General features: G+C 40.2%; 1 protein-coding gene across 1 annotated transcript in view; it reads right to left on the reverse strand.

Annotated features, from left to right (window-relative positions):
* Window positions 1-268: 268 nt before the first annotated feature.
* wnt5b (wingless-type MMTV integration site family, member 5b) overlaps window positions 269-26,842 on the reverse strand; it is a 121,587-nt gene continuing 95,013 nt past the window's right edge. The window contains exons 3-6 of the mRNA XM_053650818.1: window positions 19,103-19,255; window positions 18,258-18,505; window positions 13,661-13,953; window positions 269-1,819 (exon numbers count right to left, since the gene is read on the reverse strand). Coding sequence (XP_053506793.1) covers window positions 1,361-1,819; window positions 13,661-13,953; window positions 18,258-18,505; window positions 19,103-19,215 — 1,113 coding nt within the window. The 5' untranslated portion in view covers window positions 19,216-19,255 and the 3' untranslated portion in view covers window positions 269-1,360. The remainder of the gene's footprint in view (window positions 1,820-13,660; window positions 13,954-18,257; window positions 18,506-19,102; window positions 19,256-26,842) is intronic.

The following is a 26,842-nucleotide window of genomic DNA, read 5'->3' on the forward strand; positions in this document are numbered from 1 at the left end:
AAAGAAGTGCTTTGTTAAATAATGCGTTTTAAAATGCGTTTATTATTTATGTAGATTAGATGTGACGCACCTGTTCGTATACAAACCGCTGTGAATGACCTGTTACTATAGAAACGATGACGTATCAGAACGAGCACGTTAATATAGACCGGGGATTTATCCTACGGCTGGAAATACCGTCAGAGCTGCTGTTACAGGAAATTATTCACTCCCTCCAGACCAACCCGAATCGAGATAAAGCGGAATAAAGCATAAGATGGCACGTAAGTGATAATCATCTCTATTGATATTTTTTAATATTACTGGTTTGAATGATGGGGAAATACATACACACAACAAGCATATGGTCATTAGCCAGCAAACGATCTGGATTAACATATAAAATCATGGATGTCATAATCATGAAGTGTAATTTGCATACATGGACTGTTATTCACACTGATTGACAAAAAGGCCATTTAACTAAAATCTTCCTCCGTGGCCTGGCTATCTGACGCCCCGCTAAAATAAAAACTCGACAGTAGAAGCCTCTGTATCAAAAAATAATAATCAGAACAATACATACGATGTATAACATGACAAGCAATTAATAAAATATAATCTGAACCACTGTTGTTCGGCTAAAATATTATTTTGCAGTCCTTATTTTTAAAAAAAGCCCCTTTTTTTTTTTTGCTCTTTTTTTTTTTTTCAAATCTGAATATGTGGCTCCCTGTTTTGAGGCACTTGATATCACTGGATGATCTGGGAGGAGATGATGGTAAGAGGGAAGACCCTCTCACAGACAGAGAGAGCTCCGAACGTCAGAACAGTTCAAAGTGAACCCGAGCTAAAAGCTTCTCAAGGTCAAATATTCAAGAGACTGGCGGTGATTTTAAATCATCAGGGTAAGGTCAGACGTTTTTGGTGACTATAAATGCTTTCTCTAGCAACGTAGATTTCACAGGTCAACACACACGGCATCATCCAAAGTCCAGCATTCGAGGTCGGGGGCTGACCCGAGGGATTTAAGAGCTCTGTCGCAGGGGAGGTTTAGAGAGCGTCCGTGAGAGAGGAGTGGGCGGAGCAGCATGCTGGATTACTAGCGTGATAAATCTGTTTTTGGAGAGCGTTTCATTCTCAAGGGAAAGAACGTCTGAAAGCAAAAACCTCCCGCTGATCATACCTCGTCTTTTCCTCTCGAGTGAAAGCAAAGTGTCGAAAAAAGTGTCACCATCCACCACATAATTAATACCTATACTTAAAGATTTCTTTAGATTTGATTGATCATTTTAGTACATTTCACTCCTTCTGTGCTCCAGAAGGTCCGTCCCACATCTCGCCTGCTAACTGCTCGGCGTGTCTCTAACGAGTGTCTCGGTTACTTGCAGACGAACTGGTCGACGAGTGACGTGCAACGTTTGCACTTGACGTAGCAGCACCAGTGGAACTTGCAGTGGCAGCGCTCGTGCTTGTAGGTCTTGAACTGGTCGTATCCGCGGCCGCAGCACATCAGCTCACAGCCGTCCATGCCCTCCGAGGTCTTGTTGCAGAGACGGCCGTGTGTTCCCAGCGAGCCCGTGCTCTCGTTGCGCAGGCAGTAGTCCGGGCTCGGGTCGATGTACACCAGGTCATCGGAGGTGGGAGCGTTGAAGCGCTGGTTCACCTGCTCCAGCTTGCCGCGCCGGTTGATGCGCATGGACGTAGCGCTGTCGTACTTCTCCTTCAGGAACTCACCCACACGCCGGAAGTCAGCCAGCTGTAACCAGCAAGTCTTCAGACTGCAGGAACCGGAGACGCCGTGGCACTTACACGACACGCTGGCCAGATTGACTACCGCCTAGGTACAGAGAAATGGAGATCTGTTTACGATGACAGCTGATTTAAGAGTATAACACAGATACTAGCATGATTTTTATTAAGATTGTAACAAAACATACCACAATAAATCTTCGTATGTGGATTGCTGATATTCGTACATGTATTCTCATACGCTTATAATCAGGGTTAGGAAGGAAAAGTTCATGAACACAGGTATTGAACACAGGTTTAACGTGTTTACACACTAGCTATTGTAGTCCATAAAATATATAAAAGAAACTGACGTGTATCATAATGACAGTAAGTGATTGTGTCATGTGGGTGGAGCTTAAAGCTTTCTTTGCTATTACTATTGCTAATGTTCAGATTGTGAGTTGACAAAAACAGTGAAATTAACATACATTACTGCTGAGTTTTAACATTATCGGAACTATAGTTTTAAAGATGGCATGTTAATAGATCCATTTGAGACAAAATAAAAAAGTTGTTTGTATCTGTAACGGCATGCTTTTACATGTAGAAAACTACAAAACTCTTTACAATTTTATAATTTGAAATCATATTTGAACCCAAACATAGAAGTCTCAGTAGAAAAGAAGTTGTTTTTGTAGAAATACACTGCCCCCTAGGGGTCAATACAGTTCATTACATTGAGAGTAGATCAAGGGTATCCAAAACGTAGTGTTTTATTTAATTCTATAATAAATTATACCTCTGATATAGCTCTGAAATTATACCTCTATAGCTCTGAAAGTGGGATCCAGGGACCCAAAGGGGTCCATGATTTTTTAAAAATATTTTATTACAGTACTGGAAATCACAACCCACTATTTTCAACGTTGTATCATTGACTTCTTATAGTTATTAGCCTAATTGACTGATCATTTGGGTTTAATGGGCTTAATCTAAACCTCAATAACTTAAAAGCAAGTATGTCTATAAAGAGTCTTAAATCTATTGCAGTTTCATTAATTTTTTTTAAAAAAAGAAAGAAAAGAAAAGAAAAGAAAAAAAGAACGTGAGTGTAGTGTGAGTTCACAAAGTAAAAAAAAAGCTCTTTGACTCCAATTGGTTGAAATATTATGGTGCATATTTAAATTAATCGAATATTTGAATAGATGGTTCATCAATTAAATCTATACGGAGAGGGTCTGTGGATTTGTTATATTTTAATTGGTCCCTGTCCAAAAATGTTTGAGAACCCCATCCAGTTCCACAGGAAGCTGAAACATGTCCTTATCATTAAAATACCCTCATCAGGAAATCCAGGATGAGATGTATGAATATGCAAATTAAAAAACACCTTCTACTCCACTCATACCACCCCACCCTGGTAAACTGCTCTAGTATAGGCTGCATTTGCATATTGAACCTGATTGGCTCTTATGTATTATGATGCAATAACCCTTGTTATTGTTACACTAACTCAGATTTTCAGCACATTTTCCACTGCAGAAACCGCTTTCACACTCAACTTTATTATCAATTAGTTCCCTCTTTTATAAAGTGCAGCTAAGATACTTTCACTTATTGCTATATTTGCGTTAGCATGTAGATACAGCATCGTGTTAGCACAATTTCAACGTGCTAAAAAATATATATATTGTTACAGTTAGGATCTGCAATAATTTGTTTATAATACTAAATTTTCTTTGAATAATTTCTCACTTGTAGCGCATAGAAACTAGTGAAGTGCAGAGTAGGTGGCCTGTATTACTATCTAATAGATAGTACATTCAGATGTTCTTCAGTAAATATGTCTACACTTCGAACATTTTGCAAGCTCACACCGCCCTCCACAGGACAAAAAAGTTCATTACATGCAGTCTGTCCATGTGGTAGTGTTTTACAGCCTCCAGGGGACTTTGAGGGTTTACACTCTCTTAACAAACAGAGCGACAGGGCTCACAGTCAGAGAACAATGAAATGAATGGTCATTTTGTTCTCAAACACAGTGAGGTCCAAGTGGACTTCCTGCTGATCCCAGATCACAGAAACTGCAGCTGAATCAATAGGGAAGCATTTAAAGTAGTGCTATTGGGAACTAATTGCTGGCTTTGTGTGTTTTTTTTAAAAGTTATCACTGTAATCAATCTTATTTAAAAAAAAAAAAAAGAAAGAAAAGAAAGAAAGAAAGAAAGAAAAAGAAAAACGCCCTGTGGGAAAAAAAAGCCTGCTTTTGTGTGGTGGTGACTGGTATGAAAACGTAATTAATCACAGTGTAATTAACTCACATTCATCATTTACACCCTTATCCATTAACGCACACATATGCTCAGTACTTAACATTTAAAGGTGTGGTGTTATGGGAAAATAATCAACCGACACAGTTACCGTTAGAACCCCTGAAGTAATATTTTTTAAAAATATAATAACAGCACGTCCTGAAGTGTTTTATTGCTCTTATACCACAGCAAATGGTCAATTTTTTTTTTAAATAAATGAAAATCCTGAATTAAAAAAAAAATATATATATATATATCTAATTATAGTATCATTTAATGGTGTGGAACTTCCACAAAAAAAAAGAAAATAGAAAAGAAAAAAAACAACAACAAAAAAACCCAAGTTTCTTCCAGTTATTTATTACGTTATAGCAGCAATAAACACTCATTCCCTCACCAGCCTCTCTCCGTTTTTATTTCCTCTCTTGAAGTCAGAAGTAAAAAATGCAGCGTGTCATGTTAACAAGAAATCACAACGCGAACAGACTTTCCCGTTTCGGAAACCGTAAAGCTCGGACTATTTCCAGGCACCGACACTGGAGACTCCTCGTTAAAAAAAAAACAAACACTATATACATGTCCACTTACAGAAAACACGCATTTTTAATTTGTTTACACGGAGCGTCGTTGTGTAAATACAGAAATAGTTGAATATTATATCAAGCACATTAATAGGTGCGTTATTGTCAGAGCTGCTGTTATAGAAAATGAACAAACACCGTCTGAAAAATCAGAATCAAGCATTCAGTAGTGCTGTGGTATGAAGGAGAATAAGCTCTTGAACTGGCTTTGTGTCTTCGTGACTATGTAGCATCCTGATCATGGGAAAATCAAACGTCTCTCTCTGTCGCTTTCTTTCATTCTTTCTTTCTTTCTGTCCTTCAATCAGTTTCAGTATCTGTCCTCACTAGGGCCCCTGGACTGGCACCTCCCTTTAACACCTCATGCGAGACGCTGGTTTAACAGGCGTCTTTGTAGAGGTGGTGCATTCGCCGACCCCCCTCAGCTGACAGCTGCTGCTTCCCCTCCTTCTTACCTGTTTGCATAAAGAGCGAAGGCCAAGCTTTCACACTTTAAAGCACATTCTCTGACAAGCAGCACTCTTACCTGCATACCAGCCTGGCCCCATCTCTCTATCTCTCACTCTCGCTCTCTCTCTCTCACACACAGACAGATACAACCATCCTCTACCTATACCATCAACACGTCAGATACAACACAGGCAGATACAAACATCCTATACCATCAACACGTCAGGAAAAGAACGATACAAATCAAAACCTTGTGGAAATAATAACTCTTCTTCCATTCGTTCACACACTATCTCTTTCCTCTCTCTCGCTCTCCTGGTGTGAGAGACAGTCAGACTCAGTGGTGCAGAGAAAGGACACGGTCTTGGGCACGAGCACAATGAAGCGTGCTCAGACAGGGCCGGGGTCGGGGTCGGGGCCGGCTGGGGTGGGGGGGCAGGCTGGAGTAAACAAACAGGCCCTAAAAGGTGTGCGCAGATAAGAGAAGCCCGGGAAAGTGCAGCTCAAATACAACAAAACCCGACTCCCTTCTACGACCGAGCTACAAACCTGTCGGGTGTTTTGATACTCTTTGGCTGTTTGCATCTGAATACGTTGAATAAGGATGATGTCACGATACGATCAAATGCCTAGAGATGTGTGCAAAAGTTTGTGTCCCCCATGCTGTTTGAAAAAATGAACGTTTTAAAATGTATCTACAAGAAAGTTTTAGTAAAAGAGTGTCCGACATTTGCATTTGAACACACTGAATAAGGAGTATATACACTGAAAAAGCCTAGAGTTGAGTGCAAAAGTTTGTGCCCCCCGGGGTGTTTAAATGGGAAATCTCGATTTTAAGATTTTATGTAGACGAACGGTTTAAAAAAGGAACTGTGAGGGTATTCCACATTTGTGTTTGAATATGCTGAACATGGAAGCTTAGAGTTGAGTGCAAAGGTTTGTGCCCCCATAGTGTTTGAATTGGGGGGGGGGGGGCATGAAAACGTAGGCTACGTTTCAAAATGTATGTCCAAAAAAAGTTTTACCGAAGGAAATGTTGAGTGTATCCAACGTTTGCATCCGAATACACTGAATAAAGATGACGCAGTACTTTACTACATTCAAAGCCTAGAGCTGAGTGCAAAAGTTTGTGCCCCCACAATGGTGGTTGAACAGGAAGAGTGGAAATGTGTTTCGATTTTAAATATTTATCTACAAGAAAGTGAAGAAATGTGAAGAATGTGATCAAATCCTGCAACATGACAAAAATTCAAACTGTAAGCAACAATGTTTTGCCAGAGATACCACAGGAACACATCTGGGGTGGCCGTAATATAATAACGGAGAGGATTTATTTCTAAAGGAAAGTTATTAGAGGATATGTACAACCATGTTAAAAAGAAATATGCAAACTTTTGAAGTGATATTATTTTTCGTTACATTATTAACAATACTTTAAGATAAACTATTATATACTGTTATATTTCCTTCTGATAAGCCTGACACTATACAGTTGTGCCCAAAAGTTTACATACCCTTTGTAGAATCTGCAAAATCTTTAACAAACTAAGATTAATCATAAAAATCCCACGTTGTTCTTTATCTAGTTCTGTCCTGAACAAGCTACTTCACATCACAGATGTTTACATATAGTCCACTAGACAAGATAATAGCTGAATTTATAAAAAAATTACCCCGTTCAAAAGTTTACACACCCTCGTTTCTTAATACCGTGTGTCGTTACATGACTGTGTTCATGTTTTGTGACAGTCGTTCACGAGTCCCTTGTTTGTCCTGAGCAGTTAAACTGCCCACTGTGCTTGTTCTGGAGAAAAATCCTCCAGGTCCTGTACATTCTTTACTTATTCATATAAACGTATTTAGATTTTGCAGATTCTACAAGGGGTATGTAAACGTTTGGGCACAACTGTAAATCGCTATAGAAACAATATATGTCTTATCTTTGGGTGTGCAAACTTTTGCACTTGACTACGAAGCTCATTTCGGAGAAATTGTCCACAAATTCCACTCTGACCTTCTTAACAACACGTACATCGATCCGAGGAGCAAAATGAGATAAATCAGGAATCCAACACGGTTTGTGTTACACAGTAAAGCCTCACAGGTCACTTCTCTTCATTCTCTTTGTGTTGAAGATTACTGCACCGTGGTTCATTTAAAGTATAAAAGTAAGGATGTTTGCTCAGACTGTGTATGTGTGTGTGTGTTTTGGTGTCAGTGTCAGACAGCTCTGCTTCAGTTACTTTGTGTGGCGATGGCAAACGCCTTTGCAAAGCGCTCAGCCTTTTGTGACCCACAGAGCCATGACCGCACACCTTCCCCACACGCTATCCTTCACCGAAACCAAACTCACGCACCCCTCCTCCCATGGGGCTGTGCGCTGGAAGACATTGGGGAAGTTCGATCAATCCCTGTGCTACGCTTCTGTCACCTGCACAAAGGCCTCAGAGCGCTGAGCCTCTCCACGCAAGACAAATCTCGGGCAAACAAGCCGAGCTGCTTGCAAAATACCCGAGAGGGCACACGGCGCGACGGCTGCCCTCGCCATAGCGTTAAGTAACAAAGAAAAACATACTATATATATTCATACGGTGAAATTTTACTTATTTTGAGGACACATTTTATTTAACATTGATGACAGTACGTTTTCTGACGTGGGAAATTCATCAAGAAAAAGAATTTGTAACATGTAACATGACAAGCTGCGTTTTTTTTTGTCTTATTAAGTGAGAGAGAGAGAGAGAGAGAGAGAGAGAGAGAGAAAGAGAGAGGGAGGGAGAGAGAGCGCTCAGGTAAACATGGAAGTGACTGAAAAAATGTCCAGACTTCATCTTACTTTTTTAATTTTTTAATCTTTTTTTTTTTTTTTATCTTAAAGGAAAAGGGAAATGATTTGAATTAAAATCTGATATTTTCTCCCCCAACATGGTCTCTCAGTTGGAAAATCTGTAACAATTTGCACAATTTAATTTGTAGTAAATGTTACTACGGTTAAGGTTAGGTTTAGAGGTGGCGTTAGTGCTCATGCTCCTTCTTTTGTATGAAATCAAACAAAAATAATAATATAAACAGATTACAAAAAATACTACAAGTCGTTCTTTAACAAATAAAAGTTGTTAGCGTTGGAAAGTTGTCACGGTGTAAGAGGAATCACATACGTTTGGGACGTATGATGTTATTGGAAAAGAAACGGTAACTCCGCATTGCACTGGGCTGCGTCCCACCAGCTAGTTGTTGATTATTTTCCTATAACAGCACGTCCTGAAGCGTTTACTTCCTTGTTTAACATTCCTACAATGTTCTATTAACATTGACCAGCTAGCAACATCCACTCAGACAAATTATCATGTTACAACTACAACGTTAAGTACAAATCCAAAGCCATACCCTCTCCACCAAGGTCACCCACTTCCAAAGAAAATTAATAGTCAAAAAGACAAAAAGGGCGACAGTAAACAGTCCGGGCTTATAACTCTTCAGGAGAAGAAAAGCAAACGGTCTGGTGAGGGGTCAGACGACGCTCGGCGGTTCTCAACCGCGCCTTGACCTCCTCACCTGGGGTTGAAAGCCGAGGCCACTCAGAACGACCACGATCCCAGAGAGAGGGCTTCTGCTCTGTAAACACCTTAAATAAGCTCATCTGCTCAAAGACAAACAGGAGAAGAGCAGAGGCTCTGTCGTGCTCCACACCCACCGCAGCAGGCAAATGGACTTTTTATGACGCCGAAAAAGCACTCAGGGGACCAGCGGAAAGAGCGAGGTGTGTCCTTCCAGCAAGCAAGGGACAAAAACAGAGCACATTCCTGCCTGGTCTGGGGGCTTGAGCTGATATTCTGCAGCACCGATAAGCCAGCTGCTCGCTTTATGGCTACCTGAGAGCATCTCACCAGGCACTCACACACACACACACACACACACGACTCTGGACTCCTTCCACAAACATTCAACAGTTTCATGTAGAAATGAATGACCCTGAAATTAAACTAAAAATGTAGTTTAATTAGAGACCGTGCTAACAATTAAACGTTCTCTAAACATTCGACGACCGTTTCTTTAAAAACATCTATCTGGTTGTTCTGAGAACGTTTTTAAACGAGGTTTGTATACGTTCCTGCAACATTGCAGCAATATTTAATTGTAGGAATGTCAAAATTGTTTCTATAACTTATAACTATATGATAGTAATCAACAATGGTGGGGTGCGATGCAGTGGGCTTAGTGTTACCACCCTAAAGTTGAACATTTTCCCATAACAGTATACCCAGAAGTGTTTTATTCCTCTTATACCTCATCGATTTGACAACTCGAATGTTTTATTCATTAAGGACTGAGACTGTTTTTTTTTTTACCTGTTAGTAGTGGAAAAGTCTGTGAGACAAGTCACTTCATGTTATACCACTTACATTACAGCAGCTGTAAACAAGTCCCTGCGTTGTTGTGTGCTGTTACTATAGAAACGAGAACATTAATATAAACCTGTGATTTCCCTAGCAACCGGAACTACTGTCAGAGCTGCTGCTACAAAAAATGAATCAACACCTTCTGACCAAACCTTCTGAATCAAAAAATCCAACAGCGCTGTGGCATACATTTGAAACGTTACACACTAACCTGCTAAGAACTGCTGAATATTTACGTGGGAGAGAATCTACGTTCGTCGCCTGGTCAGAGGCCGGTGAGTCCAGTGCCTGACCATGGACCCGTGAAAACGAAATGCGCTTTGACCTCCCGACCCTGACCAGACTCCAAGGGCATTAACCTGGTGCGGATGCCATTTGGTCTTCTACACTTCCAGTAAATTATCTCTTCCTCTGGCTCGGGCTATTAGATACACACTCTTCACAAACACACTCCCCAAGACACACAAACATTCCACAAAGAACACTGGGAGCAGCGGTTGTTGCTGTTCCTGTCCTGGACTACATTGTATAGACATGTGGGCTGCCTTTGCTGTAGTCAGGCCCAAAACCTACAATCGAGAAGCTAGTTTATGTTTAGATGGTGCTGGTTCCCAAAACTGACTTTGTTCCTGCGCGTTGTACGACCCACTGGCCCTACAGAACCATAACACTATAAAAGGTTTATAAATGCATTGAAATGGTGATAAAGTTTCTGGTATGTGAGCGCAACGTCTAAAAGCACCACTGTGTGTTTTGGATGTTCTCCTGGACCAGCAGAGGCTGCCTTCATATTTTCTTATTCAGTCTAAAATACACCAGTGCTGGATAATGTGGACAAGACCTCATAATGTACTTGTATTCCTGGATATTGGGTTTGTTCTGTGACTTGTAGATAAAACCAAAACTAACAGCATATCTGAGTATAGTATAGCTTAAAGTAGTAACGTATACCAAGTCTACTACATCATATTTCATGAGCTCTCTAGATTTATATGTGCATCACACTACACAGGGACTTTTACAGTTCTGAGTTTATTCTGAAGAATACTTTGAAGATACTATGACTACACTTGCTTCTATACTATTATATACTTATTAATAAGTGCACTTTAATAGGAAGTAGACAAAAAAACGTAAAAGTTTTTACTCCCAGATTGGTACTGATCGTGTGATAGGGAAAAGTAGTTAGATTTTAGACGTGTAAGATTAATTTTAAGTCACGTTCTAGTACTCTTTAAGTCAAGTCCATTATTACGGTTCAGATACTATTATTATGCAAGCTACTATACTATATAATATTATACGCTACTATACAATACTATACCAAGCTATACTATAGTTATTGATAAATAACATTTTGCTTCACTTTTTTTTTTTTTTACGATAAATGCATTTTACTTTAAAGTGAACAAAAAAATTAAATTAGGTCTAGATTGGTAACGTTCATGTGACAGGGGAAAAACTAGATTAGATTTTAGACTCTTTCAGTTACTCTTTAGTTTACTTTCTAGTGACGTGTATTTATTACAGTCTGGAGTTTATTCCAAAGAAGAACATACCACTACCACGCTGACTACACTACTATACTCTACTATACTACATTACGCTGTACTGTACTATATTCTACTACACTACGCTGCATGACTCTATACTACTCTGTATTATACCATATTACATTACATTATGCTGTACTACTACACTACACTGTACTATACTACACTATGCTGTACTATACTACACTGCACTATACTACACTATGCTGTACTATACTACACTGCACTATACTACACTATGCTGTACTATACTACACTGCACTATACTACACTACACTATGCTGTACTATACTACACTGCACTATACTACACTATGCTGTATTATACTGCACTAAACTACACTATGCTGTAATATACAACAATATACTACACTATGCTGTACTATACTGTGCTACTCTGAACTATACTACACTACGCTGTACTATACTACACAATGCTGTACTATACTACTCTGAAATATACTACACAATGCTGTACTATACTATACTACACTGTACTATACTACACTACGCTGTACTATACTATACTGTACTATACTACACTATGCTGTACTATACTACACTGTACTATACTACACTATGCTGTACTATACTACACTATGCTGTACTATACTACACTGTACTATACTACACTACGCTGTACTATACTACACTATGCTGTACTATACTACACTGTACTGTACTATACTACACTATGCTGTACTATACTATACTACTCTGAACTATACTACACTATGCTGTACTATACTACACTGTACTATACTACACTACGCTGTACTATACTACACTATGCTGTACTATACTACACTATGCTGTACTATACTACACTGTACTGTACTATACTACACTATGCTGTACTATACTATACTACTCTGAACTATACTACACTATGCTGTACTATACTACACTGTACTGTACTATACTACACTATGCTGTACTATACTATACTACTCTGAACTATACTACACTATGCTGTACTATACTACACTGTACTATACTACACTATGCTGTACTATACTATACTACTCTGAACTATACCACACTATGTTGTACTATACTACACTATGCTGTACTATACTACACTATGCTGTACTATACTATACTACTCTGAACTATACCACACTATGTTGTACTATACTATGCTGTACTATACTACATCACACTACACTTATCATACACAGGGTCGCAGGGAGCCTGGAGTCTATCCCAGAGGACTCGGGGCACAGGGCAGGGGACACCCTTGACGGGATGCCAATCAATCACAAACACACTCACACATTACAGACAATGGGGTTTTTTTTTGAGACGCCAATCAGCCTACAATGCATGCCTTTGTAAGCTGGAGGAGGAAACTGGAGTACCCGGATGAAACACCCGAAGCATGAGAACATGCCAACTCCACACACTCAGGGTGGTGGCGGAAATCAAACCCCCAACCCTGGAGGTGTGAGGCAAACGTGCTAACCACTAAGCCACCGTGCCCCCGAAAGTAAACTTAATAGTGACTTAAAGTTACACATACACATCTAAAAATCTAACTAGCTCTCCTATTACATGAACTCTACCAATCTTGGGATGTGAATGTGCTTTCTGCAAGAACTGAAAAAGGAAGCTCATCCTTATCTCCTGGGCCCAGTTGTTCAGAAGTAATCTAATCGCATTTCCGCTCTCGGATTGGATCTAATCTTGAAAATGGTTGGTTCAAAAGAAAAAAAACGATTCTGAAATCAGATTAGATCATGTAATCCGATTTACTTTGGAGCTAGATCAACCCTTCAGTGTGTGTTGTTCAAAACATTTGAGCAGGATCGGGATACCTGTTAGCCAAAAAATCGGGATTATCCTGATCCCAGCAGAAGGGTGGATTCAGGAACAAAATGTAATACAACTCAATTAATAGATCTTGTACGGTAGCACTACTTGTATTGTTCTCTGCTTGATATATCGCTTTGCTTGTATTCTCTCATTTGGATAAAAGCGTCCGCTACAACGCTAAAACGTTTGGATCATGTAGTATATCCATTTATTTACATTCTGCACGTGATTTGCTTAACCGTTTCAGTGATAAATTGGATTAATTAGTTATTATCGTATTATTAAAAACGATAATAACAGTTCTGTCTTTTGTTCAATGATTAGCTGTACGAGTCCGGTCAACACGTCTCATCCAATATACTACAACCTGAAAAATCTTGTTGTAATAGCAAATTGTATACTAGAATAAAACTTGTCTACATGAAAAGAATTTTTTTTTTAATGTATGTGGACCTAAATAAATCAAATGAATGAAAGGAAAAAACAAAAAGCATATAACACTAACGTTACGAGTACATCTAAAAGTAAACAAATGGTTAATTTGGCACCTAGGGCGGTTTTGTTTAAGCATACCTTCAGACATCTGACAGTGTATTTCTCTCCAAGTAAATATTAGTGTACTTAAAGTAAACTTGAATAAACTTGTAGTATAGTATAGCAGATTTTTTTTTTAGATCGGATGAAGATGTGATACTTCGAAACACCCACAGATCAGAAATATTACATTATCAATTGTGTGTTTCCCCAACAACTGATCCAACTCAATATTATACTTGAATCACTTGTTTGAAACATGTGTGTGTGTGTGTGTGTGTGTGTGTGTGTGTGTTTTCTCACCATTCGGCCAGCCTCATTGTTCTGCAGGTTCATAAGCGTGCGTGCATGATCTATCGAGCCCTTGGGGTAGTTCTTCTCTCGCTCTCGGGCGTCCACGAACTCCCGAGCGAAGCGGTATCCGTAGTTGACGTTATCCCCGCAGCCGCCCCACAGCCAGTCTCTCGGCAGGTCTTGAGGCCGAGCGGCTCGGCTGCAGCCGCACGTCGAGAGCTCGCCTTCCTTACATGCTCGGCTCACCGCGTTCACCACACCGGCTGCACTGATGGAGTACGTGAACGCCGCTTCCCTGCTGCCTGGAGGTAGGACCAACACATGCAGGAGTCAGAGGAATGGCACGAGCGTCCCAAATTAAAAAGAAATGTCAAATCTCACCACTACGTGGACATTGAAAACACTCCTTTTCCAACCATTTCTGATGCAGTGCAACTGTGACCTTCATTTTGTGTCATTTGACTTCTAGAATTGTTCCTCTGCCAATAACGCGCACAGTAAGTGTGTGTTAATCCACGCCAGATCACGTGACCTGAAGCAGCTAGAAACTTTTTCGGCCTGGTTAAAATAAATAGGAAACAAAAAAGGAATCCGCTGTCGTATTATCTAGAAGACACGTGAGACGGGAAGCAACTGAAGAGGACAGATTTCATTTCAGATCTAGGACGAACTGTACAAGGCGACGTGGTTAGATGTCGTTCAATTTTATACAGATGAAGTCGTAAAAAAAAAAAAAAAAAAGAAGAAGAATAATTACGAAAGCAACCCTAACGCTAACCCTAACCTTTTAAACTTTTCATCCAACCTGATTTGTACAATTTGTCAAAAGTATCAGACCCTCTTAAGAAAAACAGTCAACTTAACACATTTTTTCTTAAGAATATTTACGTCTTCATTTAGGCATATTTAGGCATTTAACTGCTGTTTCTATTGCGTTCAACATTAATGCAAGCCCTGAAAATGTGACAGAAATGACATTTTGAAGAAAACTTCAATTAGATTGTCTGGGTTTATGTGAATGGATAACGATTCTGACCTTATTAATAAGCAACACACATGTTTACAGCCATGGCGTGAGTTTCTTACGCAAAGTTCTACTTGGATTTATCGAGGCAATCTGTTTCTGAACTTTCCATGAACAAAGACAACTTACAATTTACAACAATGTACAAATCTGCAAGCAATACACCGTGCTCAAGGACTGAACAGAAAACAGAAAATACCATCATGTAATTACGCTGCTACATGCGTACTGCGAATGAGATATGGCCTGTACTAATTAAGCCTTGAAGTGATTTGATTCTTGATGTGTGTCAAAGATGGACCACAAAATTTTTATTTTTTTTATGTGAAAGCTGTGGTTCATCAAAGCACCCACAATCAGGAGCATGCGAGACCGCTTAGGCTGCACACAGCACACAATAAAACATTTAGTGGTATGTTACAGGCTTCGTTTTTTATATCGGGGCTTCTGTGATATCGGCCAATATCAAAGTAAAGATTAAGACGCGGTACAGGCGCATTGTGCAGTCCCTGCTTCATAACAGGCGCGACATCCAGCCGTATGGGTTTCCCGCTACAAAGCTTCACATAAACCCGTACTGGAATAATGTCACATCTGCTATACATGTGTTACCTGACATTTGTTCCGTCGTATCACGCATCTGGAATGCAGATTTCAAATAACTTAATAACGCATAGCAGACCGTTCTGTGTTTTTTTTTTTTTTTTTTTACAGGCACAACTTTTAAGGACTAACAGGAGTCGGGTTCTGAGTCTCTCGATCTCATAATGTGGTCAGTGTGTGAAGCTACAACTGCATCTCGGTCATTCATTTCGATTCAGCATCATGTGTATAGCACTTTTAACTATAGACATAGACACAAAGCAGCTTTACAGAAATCCAGATGTAGACGTAGATGCTTAATGAAAAATCCAGATGTTACAGCTGTGAAGAAAAACGTCCCGAGACGACATAAAGGAGAAATCTCGAGACTGAAAAGAGACGCTATCGTCTTCTGGGTGACGCCGGATAGTGGGATTATAATCATTACGGTATAAAGGTGTATATAAGAGGAAAGACAAATAGTACTGAGTGTGCTGAGAGGAAGTTCAGTATGAGCGGATTATGAATAAGAGTACTGGGATGAGCAACAGGAAGGACTTTCTGAGTAAAGCAGGTACAAATTGACAGTATCTATACTCGTGATGGTAGTGGGCGTTTCCTTTTCGACACACTGACAACGGTGGACCAATCACAACAGACTGGGACGTCTGACCAATCAGAGTGATGGCGAGTACATCACACACGACGCTGTTGTCAAACTTTCAAATATTTCACTTTATGTGTAATGAATCTAGAATATATGAACGTTCCACTTTTTGAATTAAATTACGGGGGGAAAAAAAGAACTTTTCCACGATATTCAGATTTTTTTGAGATGCACCTGTATTTTCCCCGGAGGCTAAACCTGAGAAAATAACACACATTTAAGATTTTTATTTTTTTTTAAATCAACGTTTTGAAACCTTGTCAACAAAATAAAAGCCTATTAAAACAGTATGCCTGATTTTATACTTTAACGTCACAGGGATTAAATATCCGCAGTTTGAATGGGTTTCAATGGGGACATTTTTGTCATTAAGGTCCTGAGTGTAACTGTTTTGTGTACCTCGTTTAAAATAGATTTATGAAAGCAATTGAGGGTGAAATATTAAAATTCCAATAAAAATACACACCTTTTGCTAAATTTATGCTGTCTGCATTAACACAGACAAAATGATTTAAAAAAAACCCCAAAAATGTCCATAAGGATGCACAAGGGTTAATAAATTCAAAAAGACAGGGAGCGTTGTGGACCGAGAAGTGGACGTCCACGAACATCCGCTGACGAAGGCACAACCGACGTGTTTCTGGCAGACAGAGTCCCCTGCGGTATGTATGGAGACTTTAGGGACACCCTGTATTATAAAGATTGTGAGAAATATATATATATATATATATATATTCTTTGGCGCACCAACATCAACCCAACCCTACAAAGCTTTATGTAGAACCCTGCAGTGTGTTTCTCTTCTGCTGGAGTTTCACACAGGAACCCTTTATGAAGCAATGAGCCCTTGCCTATAAACTAATGCGTTAATTTCCGTGTGCATGTTTAATACAGACTGAAACATTTAATATTTTTACAACTGTATATCCTATTAAATTCAGCAACTTGGCTATTTTTGAATTTTATTTAATATTTGAGTGTGAGTTTTTGATTTTATTTTATTTTATTTTATTTTATTTTTTTTTGCTGGAGTTCTTAACTATTTTTAAAGCATCCTATCTGTACCATCTGTAAATATTAATATAGTTTTATTTCACCAGTCACACACAAAATCCTCAGGAGCAAAGTCCGCCATTTATTTCTCATTCTGTCTTGCTCAGTCTTTCACTTCTTCCTAATTTAAAAGAAAATCTTTCATTTCAGTTTTATTGACTAATTACTTGATTACTTGCGTTGCAAGCTGTGAGAACGCTTTTTATTTATTTTTTTAAATTTTTTTAAACTTACTATCCTTGTACACTGACGAGCAAACTCCACTTATTTTTTTTATTTTATACAATACGCATTCCCCCCACACTTTGGTTCACTGGAAGAGTTTTTCTTTAAACCCAGGTTTTCAGAGCTTGTGTACTGTTTTGCATAAACCCCACGAAAACCTCAAGACGTAGTCTAATACATCCGTTTTATTTTCATACTGTCATAACCTCTTGCTGCTCATGCATTAAAGTCATTTGAGTTGATTTTTTGTTAGTGTTTGGATTGTTTTATTGACTACTCAAGTCGTATCGAAGTATTTTCACAAGCTATTCATTGAAAATCAAGTGAAAATTAAGCTTTGAATTAAGTCTACGTTAGTATCATTTCTCTACACTATTTCCATCCTGGATTATATCTTAATGTCTGGTATATAAATACCCCCCAACACACACACACACACCCCTGGCTTTCCTGGTGCGCGTCTGTGCTAAAGTGTTTCGGGGGTAATAAATTAAAAAAAGAATAAAATCCACTCCATACCCAAATCAACAAATCCCGACGGCAGGAAAAGAAGAAGAAGAAGAAGGAGAAGAAGAAGAAGAAAGAAAACACGGGTGTGCGCCCTGCATTCCTCGGATGCGCCTCCACGACGCAGAGAGACGTTTTATTGGCCTTTGGTGCAAGACTTCAAATAGAGTCCCGGATCTGCCGACCCCGTGTCATCGCGTAATTGCATTTCAAAAGCGGCGCTGCACAATGGCGCGACTGGCACCTCCATATAAACCTGGCGAGCGCCTGCAAATAACCCCTCGGAAAAAGGGGGGAGGGGGAAGAGGAAAGGAGGGAGTGGATGGCTGGAGGGGGGTTCTGAGTTTCTCAGAGAGTGGGTTTCTTACACCTCGTTTCATTGCTCAGCGGAACTAACACTCGATTGTTGCTGGAAGGGAAGTCGACCCTTTATATGCATGCGCGCGTGCAGTGCCATGTGCGTATTCGCGCAAACAGATATTAATCCGCAAGCTTATTTTGTTTTGCGTCTCGGATCTTTCCAACTATAGAATGTTCAAAATGCTTACCTATGTGCATGACACGGCCGAATACAGATGTGTTGTCCACCGTGCTGCAGTTCCACCTCCTCTGTCTGAACTGATACTGGCACTCCTTGATGCCCGTCTTTGCGCCTTCGCCGATGTACACCATGTGGTCCTGGTAGAGCTGGCACAGCTTCTTCTGGCCCTGAGACAGACCTGTGAGCTGGCTGCAAAGAGGCTGTGCGCCTATGATGTACATCTCTGGCCTCTGGATAGGGTTCATGGCCAAAGACCTGCGCAAATGAAATGTCAGCTTGAGAATTGATACGTATGCGTCACGTTTATGCGTCATAATGTTCTCGGCACCAAACTGTACTTTATCTTATTCCTGGGTTGTACTATCAAGGCTACATCTTTTCTTTCTTTTCTTTTTTTTTTTTTACCTGGAAAGGTGCTGTGTATCTGCTTTAAAGGTCTAATTTTAAACCATACACTCTCAAAAGTACCCTTAATGACACCTCCAAAGCAACAATGTAACGTCTCAAAGTGTAAACTCCACAAAGGCTATTGAATCGATTTCTTTTTAATGTCTCGATTTTTTTAAACCAATGGTATTTATTTGTACTCAGAAGCTCAAACGTCTCGTAATTCCCCCCTCACACAAGGCCACGCCATGCTGCTCTCCTTATTTACAAACAGGCCGACCATTTGGGGCTGAAGGTAAATATTGTTGTAAAGCCTCCACATTTGTTCTCAGTTCGCAGCATGCTGCTCGATTCATTCCCAACCCAAACATGTCACACTGTAGCTATATCCTCACCTCATCACTCAGAGTGATGATTAACCCATAATCTCTGCGCGTTATTAAGGCTACATGAGCGTGCACTTACCACCACGAGTTCGCCTGCACCAGAAGGTGAGAGTTACAGGCGAGCAGTGTGAGAGCCAGCAGTAGGTGGACTCCTGCCGAGGCGCTGTGCGTCTGCCTCATTCCGACATCCATCCCTCCTCTGTGCGCTCTGCGTCCCGAAACACGGAGACTCCTCTGAGAGGGACACACAGGAAACGGCACTAAAGATCCACTTCAGTCCGAGACTTATGGACACAAGAGAACATCATCATCATCATCCGTGTGTGCGTCAGATCACTGTAGCTCCACCGGCACGCAAAAACTATCTACAAGTCAGCTGGAAGGTGATGCCGCATTTTATATAAAAACAAAGAATGATATATATTTTTTAAAACTCCAACTCTTTGCGAGTTGAATCAAGTGCAAAACAGTACTGATTTAAAATCAGAAGCGCGTGGTGTGTCTCTGCCTCTCACTCCCGACACACTTACACTAAACCCTCCTGTGATCCCACAACAACTCTCTCTCTCTCTCTCTCTCTCTCTCTCTCTCTCACTCCGCGTCTCTGTCGCTCCCTCCCTCCTGCCCTCTCCATCCTCTCTTAGGGCTCTACAGCAGGCAGAGGGAGGGACTGAGGGGTAAGAGAGGATTCAGCGGACCCGATAGAGACACGAGGACACCACGAGAGGGCAGCAGATAAAGCAGGGTGGGGTTCAGGGTGTTGTAATTTTTAATGTACTAAAATTGGCGCATTGTTGCCAGATCCGCAGTTTACCCACCGAACTGGGCTTTCACTAACTGCTGCTGTGGGTTATTTATCTATCTATCTATCTATCTATCTATCGATCGATCTGTTTCTATCCATCTATCTATATATCTATCTATCTATCTATCTATCTGTTTCTGACTATCTATCTATCTATCTATCTATCTAACAATCTATCTGTTTCTGACTATCTATCTGTTTCTGACTATCTATCTATCTATCTATCTATGCAGCTGTGGCTCTGGTGGTAGAGCGGGTCGTCCACTAATAGTAGGGTTGACGGTTCGATTCCCGGCCCATGTGACTCCACATACCGAAGTGTCCTTGGGCAAGACACTGAACCCCAAGTTGCTCCCAATGGCAAGCCTTGCATGGAGCCTCTGCTACCATGGGGGGGGGTAGAAAACAGTGTAAAGCTCTTTGGAACTGCTAAGGTTAAAAAAGTGCTATATAAATGCAGACTAGACCATATCTATCTATGTTCCTGTCTGTCTATCTATCTATTTATCTAAATACAATCATGTTCCCTACATGTGAAAAAGGAACACATTAAAATAAATGTATCATCATGTGAGAGAATCGCATGTGAAATATAAAAGCGCATGCACATGTGATAAGGTCACTTGAGTTCACAAATGTGCAAAACATAACATGTGAAGTGGCTAAAAACCAAACGTGTCAAATTTACATGTGGAATTTGTGTGTACCCAAATCCAAACTGACACCAGAATCAGAGAAACCCCCACCTAATACCCAACACTCCCCGAACCTCAATATACTTCTCTACTCTTTTATATACCTATTAGTGATGGCAATGAGTGTACTCATATGATATATTCATATTTAAGCCCTTGGTGAAAGAATTATTTAGAACCCATGGCTTTAACTCCATAAACTCCTGGGGCACTCGCAGACTCTCATAACTTTCACTGTATTCATTATAGACTAGCAATGGGGAAAATGCCTTAAGATGAATTACTAAACAATTACACAGATATTTTAAGGGCTAATCAGATTCTCATAAACAATCGTTCTTGCTTGTCGCTGGGTATTATCCTTAAAGATTAGGGTTTTTTTTTAGACAATACAACCTTACTAGGTAAAAGATACTAAAGGTGCTCCCTAGTGTTAAAAGAAAGATACAGGCTAGGACCCTTTTCTCTGAGAGTGTAGTGGACTTTAAAAGTCGTGTTTGGGGTTTTGAGTATTATATTTTGGGGTTCTTTTTGCGTTTGTTGGCGCAGATCTGGCAACCCTGGATTACAGCATTGATGAGAATTTTAAAAAAAAGAAAAAAAAGAGCCTAAAGTTAAAAAAAAAAAAAAGATTTCATGGTGTTAACACTGATACATTTGTGTGAGTCGCCACATTGGAATGCTAATTTCTCATTTTCCGTGGATTCTCTCAAAACAAAAAAGTCACAAGGCCTTGACCGAATGAGGAAGAGAGAGAGAAAGAGAAAGAGAGAGAGAGAGAGAGAGAGAGAGAGAGAGAGAGAGAATGTATAAAGGAGTTAACGGCTTGGAAAAAAGTAATTTCCATCCAAGTTCACATGCGTAAAATCCCCTTTTCAGCCTGCTCTACTTTATCGCAATAAAGACGAACAAGGAGAGAAAAAAAATCCAAGAATCCCAATTTAAAATAAAGGCATAAAGGCGTGCATACATTTCATCTTTGTCAGTTTCACCCCTGCTGCCTTTATAAATCTCTCAACACAAAAGGGACACCATCACGCCTCCTGAGACTTTATTGAAAAACCTCTGGGTGAAAATTTCCTTCCTGGGCACCTTTACGCATAATACGCACAAGGCCTCTAATTCAACATCACGCCACAAAATCCTGTCTACAACATTGTAGGGATTAATTTTTTTTAAAAAATATATATATCTATATAATAAACTAGTATGAGAAGTTATGGACTGCATCACATGACTCCGGTGAGCAGTATTACTGAAGCTCAGCCTTAACACCAGAACACCACACCGTATCGCGAGAGGTGTGATGAATACGAGTCCAGTACGGTTTTATAGCGTCAATCAGCGCCAGCCTGAAGAGGGGTTTATCTCAGGAACGTCTTCCCCTCCTCCAGAAACAAACTCATTTAAGTGCACTACTATAGACTCGGTCGGAATTGGTGTGTGTGAGAGAGACGCCACCCGATTTCCGAGCGGTCTGTGCATGATAAAGCGGCCTCTCTGAAGCCTTTCATGTGTCCTCGCGCGCGCACACACACACACACACACACACATAGACCCCAGCCATCACCTTCACACACCCGGCCCACCCATCCATTCCCAACTCCTCCCTTTTTACCAACAGTACAATGATGGGCATATGATTCGATTCACTGTACCGATTTGATTCTTTTGATTCATTTGATTCAACTACTCAGAGCGGCGTATATGCAACTTGTCCATATTATTTGACTATTTTATCATACAAATATACTTAGTAACAAGTGGGGGATCTGTAAAAAAAAACCCCCCAAAAAAACAACATTTTCAAAGTAGATGGTTGTGTTTAAAAAAAAACAACAACACCCTAACAACTTATGAATCAATGAGTCAATTACCTACCTATAGTCCACATGTTGGCCAAGGCAACCAGGTCTGTAAGTTTCAAATATGCATTCATTTATTCATTCATTCATTCATTCTTCAGTAAGCACTTTATCCTGGTAAGGCCGTGGAGGATCCGGAGCCTATGGGTGCAAGGTGGGAATACCATCACAGGACATCCATGCACACACACATTCACATGTGGCATGTTTTTGAACCTGTGAAACTCCACAAAGAGAGTAACCCACACTCAGGATTGAACCAGAGATCCTGGAGCTGTAAGGCAGCAACGCTATCCACTACACCACCATGCCAACCTCAAATATGCATGGAATTAAAACATCAACAATCATTTTAATCCTGTGCCGTTAATCCAAATGTGATGGAGGAGATGGTTTTCCCTTTGCATCACTCTTCAAATTCATGCTAGTACAAGTGAATCAGGTACAGGATGGTTTTTTAAAACACATCTGCGTCCAGTAAATCCAACACCAGTAAAGTAATACAGTCCTTAAATCCCCCTTCACGACTGCTGCTCCTGATACACTTGTAGCAGGACCACACACACAACCATGTCTAGTTACTGGTGGCCCTGTGATGGTGGTGGTAATCCTTTCCCATATGGTACCATATAGCACCTATATGGTAGATTAACCCTATAATTTATGTAGAAACTAGAGTATGTAGGTTGAATTTATAGTTATAGTTAGGGCGCCCTCTTGTGGCCGTAAACAGTTTTGTTGGTCTATTATGTAACTGTAACTTACTGACTACACATTCGATTCAACTTCACGTCAGTGTTTCTTTGAGTGACCACAAGGGGGCTGACTTCAGCCAAAAATGCAAAGTCCATCCAACATAGTCTCCTGGGGTTTATGCAATAGCAACGCAACCAGAGGCAATGTCTCAGGAACACACAAGAGGGAACACTATATGTTGAAGGATATTCGAGACGAAAATTAAAACAAGCTATTTAACAAGCGTAGCTTTAAAGCCTGGAACACACACAGACACTGAATTCATTTATGCATCAGCCTTTGTTAAGTGGACTTCAGTAACGTAAGGGTTGGCACCTGATTTCAGATTTTACTGTAAGATGCAGAGCTTGCACAAATCTGGCCTGGTCCTCTGAGGTTTCCTGTTTCGAGTAGTGGTACTGTGTGACATGGTGACCTGGCAAATTCTTTCGAGTGGCAGATCACCACAATTTATGCACAGGCACTGAAACACACTCACATTTTCCAGTCACCTACTTCATCTGTCTGTGCGTGTGTGTGTGTGTGTGTGTGTGTTCGTTTTCTAATATGCGTTCTTAAGATTTCTCGGTATTACACAAGTGTTTGTTTCAGTGTGACCTTATGCTGGTTTACATCACACACAATTTGAAAGTCTGTTTTGTTTTAATGCCCAATGATGATGCTGGTACTATTTGACGTATTCAGTTCGTGCACATATTTAGCATGTTATGTTTTTATTATAATAGACCTACAGTGTTTTATCTCTGGTGTTACGTTGTGTGTACTTGTATTTTGGTTTTAAAAAAGGAAGACATTTTGTCTCGTATTATAAAACTGGAAAATAGATTCTGCTTTAAGACTTCATTTTAAAGGTGCACTCTGGATTGTTAGGATTCCTCCGTCAGGAGGAAACCTATTGTTATTGTTAGTATTCTTCTTCCTCTTATGATTATTATTCTCCTTATCTCCATAAAGTGCCCAATAACTCAAGAGCTGAATGGTAAAAAGTTTTGAAATTTGGCACATTGATACTACAGGCCACGAGTAACTCGTACACCACAAATGGCCCGCATGATCCCATAGCTGGCACTACAGGCCACGCCTAAAATCTACGTGATGAGTCCAAAATGTCTGAAAATTGGTATACATGCCTTATTTCTCATAGGGAACAAAAAAAAAAAAAAAACCCACCGGGACCCATAAAGTCTGCCATGTTAGATTTCCCAGTACATTGAAAATTTGTCAAAAACTACAAAAATCTTCTCCTCATGAACCGTAGGTCTTGAACGATTGACTTGAACTGTGGTACATATGTGTAGGACACATGTCTTTCTATAGCGGCCTAAGCACTAAGGAATCTAATAACAACTGGCTGAATTATTTCCATACTGGTGAATTGACAGCTGATAAATCAATGGGACATTAAACTATGGACTTGATCTGTGTCACACACAAAGAGGACACTACAGCATGTTACCATGTGTGATGACAACCTCATATCTCCAAAAACAATGACATTAGAAGGAATTATAGTATACGTTATAAAATGTTTAACAATATCTTTATCGTCCGCTAGGTGGTGCTGTTTGTCTTGGCTCGAGCCAAAGAACACTTCACTGCATATAGCTTAAAAGATTGCATTGTAACCTGAATTCAATTTATTCACTGACTAATGTATGTTCAGTAAGTATTGTTTTTGTATTTCGTTTCAGTTACACAAGAAAAGTAAGAGAAAATTGTCAAGAGAAATTACTTGATCGCACTTATGGAACAAAGTAAAAAGCGTCAACTTTACTTTTTTTTGCCTGAGTGGTCATTCAAGCCTCTTGACAAGCTGAAATGTGTACATGCTCACTCAGAAACAGGTGAGAAGAGGACAGAAAACTACAGAATGAACTTAAAATCTGCCATTGACCCAATGGCGTTGAAATGTTGTATCTGTGGGATACGTCTCTCTACCATGAAAATTTTGAAATGGTCCGCCATCTTGAGGAGGAATCCGCCATTGCTGCTTGCAGCTATATTTTAGAAGTGCTTCTAGACCCATAATAACCACCATTTTCAACATACCATACTATTTCTTTATATTAAAACAGAAAAATCTGGTCCAGAAATTAGTTCTACCCTCCAAGCTGGATCAGGACGTCTCAGTCCTGGTGGTTTCTTTTAAAAGTTAAGCCACAAAGCATACGTAGTTCAAATACAGGAAGTGGTCTGGTTCAGAGGAAGAGGAAGTGTTGTCAGGGGTTTTGTTGTAATTCCAATTCACCTCACAGCCGCCTCAAAAAGGTCAAACTGCTCCTTTAAGAGGACACTATTTACTTCGTTGATTCAGTGGCCTGCAACAGTACGAGCTGATACGCTGGGTAAAAAATATATATATAAATAAATAAGTTGCAGACGCAGAAATCTTCTGTTCACTGAACTTCTTTTTAATCACTGATCCAGAACCTTTTGAGGAACCATCCTGAATAAGTTCCTGGTGTGTGTGTTCCCACCTCACTGCTAGTACACTTTTCCAAAAAAGTTCTTCAAGCATTCTTTAAGGGTTCACTGGGATATTCAAGGGTTAGGGAAACACTCTGTTGTAGGGTTGTACAGAACCTTTAATGTGTCCTACAGCGACAACCAAAGAATACTTAAGGATCCTAGTTTTCAAAGAGTGCTGGCATGTCAATAGAAGCATGTATATTCACTCCCATAACTGATTCTGACTCACCAATTGTGAGGCAAAATAGATGTGCAAATATTCCGCTTTACAAAGCAAGCCACGCAGCTCAAGACATAGAACAAGCTTGAGTCATCGCTCAAATGTTGATTAAGAAGGTTGGACGTTCTTATGTTTATGTTAAATCACGTTCACCCCGACGCTCTTAACAAAAACAGAGGTTCTTAGTTCTCTAAAAGGGTTCTACATGAAAACAAGCTGTTGTACAATCATTAAGAGCATGGCAGCAGTTCCTGGTCTGCAATAAAGTACCTACACTGAATTAGGTGCCAAATAGGTTCCTGAAGTTCCTCTTGTAGAACCAAGCCTGAAGTTCTTGAGTTCCTAAAACAGGTCTTGTTGTGGAAACATGTCTAATGTGGCTCCTGATAGATGGAACTAGATGGAGTCATCCTTGGATTGAGGTTTCATTCCCTTTTCCATAAGACAAACCATTGGTTCCCAACCCTGGTCCTGGAGAACCTCCTGTCTGGCACATGTGAGTGTTTTTCCTGCTCTGACACACCTAAACAGTGACTTAACCGCCCTTCCTGAGTTGAAGAGGGTGTTTTAGAGTTTGGACAGCACTAAAATCGATAGGACTGTGGGTTCTCCAGGACCAGGGTCGAGAACCTGTGGGATAATGGGATACGTTTATTTGTAGGATTTAGATTTTCTATACTGCACATGACGGAAAGTAATCCTGAGGTTATGTGTGAGCCTCTGAGCTTCTGGCTCTGTGTGAGTGTGTGTTTGGAGGCTTCAGACTGAGGAATAGAGCATCTCTCTCTCACACACACATACACATACACACACACTCTAGAAGGCCAGACAGTGATAGGAGAGTCTGTGCAGGAGAGAGCTCGGAGAAGTGCTCAAAGCAAAGAAGACTTTCCCTGAAGCAGAAGTCTCGACGTGCATCAAACATCTGTTTGACTGATTTAATGAAGACAATCTGCCTCGCTCATCCACAGCGCCGGTATAAAAATGCAAAGCGCTCTGTCAAGCGGCA

The sequence above is a fragment of the Ictalurus furcatus genome, chromosome 19, assembly GCF_023375685.1.
Source record: "Ictalurus furcatus strain D&B chromosome 19, Billie_1.0, whole genome shotgun sequence".
Lineage (NCBI taxonomy): Eukaryota > Metazoa > Chordata > Actinopteri > Siluriformes > Ictaluridae > Ictalurus > Ictalurus furcatus.